Below are 7,504 nucleotides of genomic sequence, written 5' to 3'. Positions count from 1 at the left end.
TTATTTTTTTACCTTGTGTGGATACTCCTTTGGCTTTGTCATTTCTGGAAGCTACCTGTTCCTCGATGAGTTTAGTGAGGTTATGAATTTGTTCCTCCATGATTTTCAATCTTTTCTTTGTGCTATTGTGTTCTCCATCACGATCGTGTGATCTTGATCGAGAGCGTTTCTTCGGTTTTCCCATTTGGGTGAACGATCGCTGTAATTTTATGTATCTTGAAGTAAAATATGTAGTTTGAAGCTCAAAGCGTCTGTAGTTGACCGCACAACAAAACAATATGAGGACACCAGAGGAACGCACGTAAGAGGGCGCCTACGCGCGGGAGAAAGTTCTCATTTTAAAAAAAAAAAAAAACTCTAAATGTGTAGTTGGCCGAGCACTTGACAGTACTACATGTTAACTATCATCGAGAACGAGACGCATAGTATAATTTAAAGTTTAATGACATTTTTAATCATCCAGACGTGAAAATCATCGATGAAGTGACGATGTGTCATTTTTTAGAAAAAATGATTTTTAGATTGTGACGAAATTCCAGGCGAATTCGTCGCCTGCGGAACTCCAGGGTATTTATGGATTAAAAGAGAGAAAGCGAGAGAGAGAGAGAGAGAGAGAGAGAGAGAGAGAGAGAGAGAGAGAGAGAGAGAGAGAGAGAGGGGGAGAGGGAGAGATAGAGCGAGAAAGAGAGAGAGAGAGAGTAAAAATTTATAAACCGTTACCTTTTCTTCGCAATAAAAATCTATACGGAAAATTAGAGCTACCTGCTACCTTCACTCTACTTCAGAGCTACCTTAAGTTCGGAGAATTACTTAAATTGGTTACCTATCGCGTGAATCGATTCCCTAAATTTTTAGAATAATATTCATTAAATAACTTCATTAAATAAACCAGATATTTTGCAGATATTTCTTTTGAGTCAGTTGTGTTGAGTTAAAGTTTAGTATTTTTGAGATTTTCCTACGTAAATTCGGTTAAGGATCAGGATATCACCGTGGAATATTTGGCCAAGATAATGTGCTACCTAGTGTTTCCTGTAATCCTTTTGGTTTGTCGATAAAGTGAGTACATAGGTCGAGTTGAAATGGTTGCGCTCCCTTAAGCGAGAGTGTTAGGGCTTTCAGTTGAAAGGCCGTGGAGACGATTGCCCAGTCGTCGAAACGGATCGTCATTGGGTTTTTAGTATAGTTAAGTTGCGTTTGCGTTTGAGTTTTCGTTGATAAAGTCCTAATTCTTCTCCGGAGAGTGCCCTCTGTAGATAAGCTACCTTATTCCGGTCGTAGATGGAGTAAAGATCCGCTCAGCCATCTCAGTTTCACATTGAGTTCAAGTAATTACAGTTTTGTTCAGTTAAAATAATTAGAATCAATTATAGGAAAATTCAAATTTAAATCTTTAAATATTTCGCGCACAATTACCCCGGGAATCGATAGTTCGCATCTCCAACACGCGAGTCAGTATCGTACGGGGCTAGTCTCCCCCAGACTCCCCACCACTACGCAACAGGCCCGAGCGGACACACGCGATAGTCGCCATTACAGTATCCACCCGGACGACCAAGAGTGAGGTACGAGTCGATTTAGCTCCCTGAACAACTTCTCTTCCGAGGTAATTATCGAGGCCCCGTGACCAAAATTTCGTCGAATTCAATGCTCCAGACCATGGTAAGTACTCGTGTACTTATTTAGGAGTGATTAAAAGTGAATTAGTGCGGTTTTTCGAAAAGGAAATTGGACCACGTGGGATAGCGTCGCTACCTTGCGACAGGACGCCAGCGTCGACATACATGGATTGAGGGGTAGAAAACCCTTCAAACGAACCCAAATGCTCCCTGGAAGCTACTTGAAATTATCTAATTAATAATTATGCTACCTGAATAAATCAAAATAGTAATAATGCTACCTACTATAACGTTTGTGCAAAAATTCATGCTTTATGCGTCTCGCTACGGCGATTGATGCACATTGACCTGCTTCATTGCTACCTTTTTTGCTTGCTACCTTTTCTCGCTCTCTTTACGTAATTATTCTACGCTACCTATTTCTTTTTTTATTTCTCCAACTCAGAAGAGTTTTGGATGAAAAATTAGGTTACCTGAATTGTTCTTAAGCTACCTTTTACGCATTTTAATGCTCTCTAGCGTTCGTTGAGTTTTGGATTCCGGTTGAGCATGGGGACGCTATCTTTTTAGTTATCTTTACTTTTATGGTTGGAATCCAGAACAATAAAATTTTCTACGCTCTCTTGCGGTAATGAATAAGCTACCTATTATTTTAGAAATCATTTGAGACGGTAAACTACCTATTTGCATGGAGAAAACCTCCATTTCCGGGTTAGAAATGCTCCCTTCCGGTGGATCAGACGCGTGGCTGATTCAAGCTTCCTATCTCATTTTGCTACCTTTTCGGTGGATGAGATCCCCGATGTTAATGCATTGCGAATGACGTAAAAATTAAGAAAACTATTACCAAGGCGCTCCAGAATTCAGAATTCGATTAATTACAGTCGAAAATACGAAAAATTAGTACCTTTTCGTGAGCTCTCTTCTTTATTTCGCGTAGCTACCTCATCCGTTCTCTCTCGCATGCACGCTACCTTGCTATAGTCTCTCTCTCTCTCTCTCTCTCTCTCTCTCTCTCTCTCTCTCTCTCTCTCTCTCTCGGATTCGTGTTCCCCTCGTGGACAATACTTTTGCTTCTCTCTATCAGCTTTGGATTGGGATAGCTTTCTTTTTCATACTTAAAATTATTATTCGCATATTTTCCAGTCTTTTGGAGTTTAATGGATCATTTCAGGATATTTAAAAATATTTTGAGTCACATTGAGTCTTTTTGGTTTATTTTTGTATTTGTACGAATTTACGATTTTGGATTATCTCGGCAATAGCGAAACACGTCAGTACAATTACGTTTTATTATTCAATATTGACCTTACCTATCCCGTTTAGAATTTAAGACATTAGTTTATTGAAATCTTTGGCTTCCGGATGGATGCCGCGTTTGGATTCAGCGTTGCGCCGACGTTTCGCAAACATTGCAGGGGGCCTATTCTCGAGTCGGGTGAGTTAGTTTCCACCGGTGGAACTAGCGCCGTTCACATTAGTCGTGTGGAAATCGGAAAGTTCACACATGACGTCAGATCCACCGGTGAAGTGGGCCGACGGACGGATCTGTCGTTGCGTTCACCCATCGACTCCACCGGCGGATTTGAATTCACATTCACCCATCGTTTTGTGTGATTCACCCGTGAAGAGTTTCGTATGAGGAGTGTCATTTAACCTCTTCTGAGGAATAAAGCATTTATTTATTTATTTGGTAACAACAAATAATGGATAATTTAAGGCGGTATTTATATTATGATGTTTTTCGGAATTTTGAGCCGGGTGGAGACGACGATCACCGTCCTCGACTTTTTCACGATGCTGTGGACCCCTTTGAAGAGCTCTCAAATGATAATTTTATCAAAGTTTATCGATTGACTAAAGAGAGAGTATCTCAAATAATTGACATTGTGGCTCATTATGAACCTGCTCCAAGTAGGCGGTCAGCATTGGACGTACGTACTAAAGTAAGTAGTCGAATCATAATCGATAACGTAAAATCTTTCTTTTTAAGAATTATTTATACCTTTGAGAGAGATAGCAAAATTTGCATAAGAAGCTTTTTTGTAGAGCGAAGTCACATACACATAGAAGATTTTGATTAAAATTTCAATACGTCAATTGGATTCAGAGATATCTTTGAAAAACCCAGCTAGAAGAAGGGTTGATTGGTTATGGAGCTGTTTTTGGAGTTCTAAAAAATATCTCTGAATGTAACAGTGATATTGAAATGTTGATAAGGACCTTTTTTGTGGAGTGAAAAGAGATCTACAAATAAAGTCCTTACTTAATTTTTGTATCTCTGTTAGATGCCGTGGTGTTGCTCAAAAACCGAGCTGGATAGAGTGACTTGAGACGGATTATCACTTTACTGCTGAATTTACTTTTTTTTTTTATTACTAATAACTCATTGATTTGGTATTCTTAGGTGCTCACAGCATTAAGATTTTTTGCAACTGGAAGTTACCAATTAGATGTTGGATTGGGTCGATATTCAGCTGTTAGTCAGCCCTCAGTGAGTAGATCCATTCATACAGTCATCGACGTTTTCAATCGAAATGAAATATTTGCGGAATATGTCAGATTCTACAGAAATATTGAAGAAGTTCGGGCATCTCGTGATAGGTGAATACCAGTCTCATTTAATATTGTGGTTGCTGTTGTTTTTCTATACTCCATGATTTGATTACTTGTAGGTTCTGGCGTCGATTCCAGTTTCCCAATGCAATCGGTTGCATTGATGGGACCCACGTGGCAATTGTCCCTCCCAAAATTAATGACCCAGTTCATCCTGAGAATGTGTACGTAAACCGCAAAGGGTATCACTCATTGAACGTGCAATTGGTAAGTCAAGTGATAGGCAAAAAAAGTTTATGAAACAGACTTGGAGTTTATGGTTCTCTAACGATTGCATTATCCCTCGCACGATAGATATGTGATGCTGAATTCAAAATTCTCAACGTCAATGCCAGATATCCCGGGAGTGCCAACGATTGTGCTATTTGGAATGACAGCAATATTCAACCGTTGATGCGAAGATTGCATAATTATCGCAATGAACGATTCTACTTGCTCGGTAACATCTGCTGTATTTGCATTCTCTCTTACACTTGAGATATTTAATTTAACGAATTTAATGGTTGAATAATTTGTAGGAGATGCAGGGTACCCCTTACGTCCATGGCTCATGACACCATTCAGGGATCCATTGGACAATTCACCTGAAGCCGCTTTCAATCGTGTCTTTTGTCGAGCAAGATCAATTATTGAACGTGTCAATGGAATTCTCAAGATGAGATGGCGTTGTCTCTTGAAACACCGGGTTCTTCATTACGACCCAACAACTGCAGCCAAAATTACCAACACTTGCGTGGTTCTCCACAATATGGCTATCATGGATGGCCTCAGATTCCCAGCAGGAGAAGACGACCCATATGTAGGCAACGAGGATTACGGCATGATGGACGATGAAGTACTTGATGAGATGAATATGCTTAGAAGACGTGTTAATCCCGAATTAGCAGCTGGTCGAAGTCTTCGAGATCGCATTGTTCGACGATGGTTTACGTGAGAATAGAAGCGAAAATTTTCAGTGTAAAAAACGTCCAAAGAGAGCCACGTGGACTTTTGAAGAAGAGAGAATATGGGAACAGAATAAATGAAAATATTCACGCAAAAATAATATGTATTTTTTTAAACCAATGAAAACAAATGTGCATATAATGCTTATCATATAGTAAGAATTTAGTGCGCTATCACACGTACCTACAGATATATTTGCACTTGTTTACTTCATTTCTTTTGGCTTCCAATAGTCAAATCCTTCTCATAGTACTAATGGTAGAAGAGCGTGGGACAAAATTTACTTTTTTTGTCGATTCAAATTCCCAATAGCTCTCTTCATCCACAGAGATATTGGGAATTTGAGTCTATAAAAATAGTCCATTTTGACCCACCTCCCCCTACTTCTTGTATAATTTTTCATCTGTTAAGAATAAACACAGCCTCTTTAGAGCACGTCGTAATTTTTCCTCGCACTCCTATGGCGTTTTTTATTTTATAACGTTGTACTTGCCAGTTAATAATTATTTAACTTATAATTATTTGAACTTTCAAAGTTTTACATATCACTTTTCTATAATCTAGGAACAAATGAGTAGTGGAGTGGAGACCTGTCAATCGCCAATTTTTGATACATAATTGAATATGGAATTTCATCGATCATTTAAGGAGAAAATAGTAATACAAATTTTACTCACCAAAAATAAATGACTTTTTGCTATTATCGTAACTTATTTGGTATCGAGAGAATTATGAAAAATGTCGAGCTGACTTCTTGATAATTTATTTATCGAATACACACTCGGGTGTTTAATAATGTTAAGTCACCTTTTTTGATGATAATTCATGCACCAATTAACCATTTTTCTTCGTCGATTATGCTGTATATGCTTGTTTGAATGTTTAACTAAAAAATTGAGAATTGAAAAGTCGTTGAAATTATTTTATGACAGGTCACCACTGGACTAGTAAACAAAAACGATGAGTATTGCAAAAAAAGAGTGTGATGAAAAATCACCATGGGTGATACACGAGCTTGTTGGCAATATTGCGTAGAACTCTTGACTGCATAGCATTGGCTCGAGAATTTTTGGCAGTGTGGTATAACTTTTGGTGATAGTATTTCTTCTTCAACTCCAATTCCTCATTAGATAGAGCGATGATGTTCTCCGAATTACGGAGCGCAGAATTTTGACGATGGACTGCCATTGACCTCTTGCCATTGGAAAATGCTGAAAAAAAAGAATATTATGATTTGCTACAATCATAGTTGCTAAAAAAATAAACTGCTTACCTGAAGTTTCGTTTTTGAAATTAAGAGCGTAAGGATTAAATAGAGAGCCTGGCGGGCGATTCTGCTCTTCACCTGCTGCAGTTGTCTCACTCTCTGATTTAATGGATGGAGTCTCTGTACTTGACACTTGCAGTTCTTTCTTTGGCTCAACTTTTGCCATTGGAGCATCAGTCAGTACCATTGAGCCCTCAGTCTTTGGAATCGAAACAATTGCGATTGGTGTAAAGTCATCAGTTTCATACTTCTCAATAGTCCCACCCTCGTGCTCCTTCAAATCTCCAGATTGCTCAAGATCAAGAAAAAAGTCCTCTGTCAACTTCTTTCTATCAATTAATGGCAGTTGTCTATCCTTGTCCTCATCTTCACCCGTCAAAATATTGAGTTCTTTAGAGTCCTCCAGCAAATTGGCCAAGTCATTGAAGTCTTTAGAACATTCAGCCTTAGTAGTCTCATCTTCCTATCATCAAAACGTTTGAAATCATGAGTGATCGCAAGGCCACTAATTACTGAAGAACATCATATTCACCATAAAAAAAGCAGGTGATTCTTCAATTTCCTGATTCCCAATTGCTCCTACTTTTGGAACTAGGACTGCTAATTGCTGGTCTTCTTCGGGTGAAATCTCGATATTGCTGGGAGGGCCTCCACCAGTTTGCCTTAAACTGCGATTATTAGAAGCCACTTTTTGTTTAATCAGTCGTAGTTTGTCTCGTAGTGTCTGTCAATGATAATGAAATTGATTAATTGAGTATTGCAAAGGATATAAAAAATAATGTTTTTTTTTTTCATAAAAATTATGATTTTGAACAATAAAATAATATTATGATATTTTTGTCAGCCTCTACTCCATTTCCTTGTCCAGTTGTCTCTCAATTACGCATATTCCATCGGTAATTATTTTTTTTGCATAAATGCATAAAAAATCTTCCAGCAAGAGAATGGCCAATGGAATATTTTTCAATTTAAGGGAGATAGCCACATTTTCATAAGTACCTCTTTTATGGATCTCACTCTCCTCTACAAACAATATTGTGATAAAAATTTCACTATC

At 38.2% G+C, this 7,504-nt stretch overlaps 1 protein-coding gene across 1 annotated transcript; it reads left to right on the top strand.

The window, feature by feature from the left end:
- The first annotated feature begins 3,325 nt into the window (after positions 1–3,325).
- LOC107042832 (putative nuclease HARBI1) lies at positions 3,326–5,239 on the top strand. The gene is made up of 5 exons (XM_015264030.1): positions 3,326–3,565; positions 4,027–4,223; positions 4,295–4,442; positions 4,530–4,674; positions 4,754–5,239. The coding sequence occupies exons 1-5, from the start codon at positions 3,326–3,328 to the stop codon at positions 5,167–5,169; spliced, it is 1,146 nt and encodes a 381-aa protein (XP_015119516.1). The 3' UTR covers positions 5,170–5,239.
- The last annotated feature ends 2,265 nt before the right edge of the window (positions 5,240–7,504 follow it).

Source organism: Diachasma alloeum, unplaced genomic scaffold (genome assembly GCF_001412515.2).
Source record: "Diachasma alloeum isolate Michigan unplaced genomic scaffold, Dall2.0 Dall_scaffold_00528, whole genome shotgun sequence".
NCBI classification, from domain to species: domain Eukaryota; kingdom Metazoa; phylum Arthropoda; class Insecta; order Hymenoptera; family Braconidae; genus Diachasma; species Diachasma alloeum.
The sequence above is the reverse complement of the archived record's forward strand: the minus strand, read 5'-3'. Positions and strand labels throughout refer to the sequence as shown.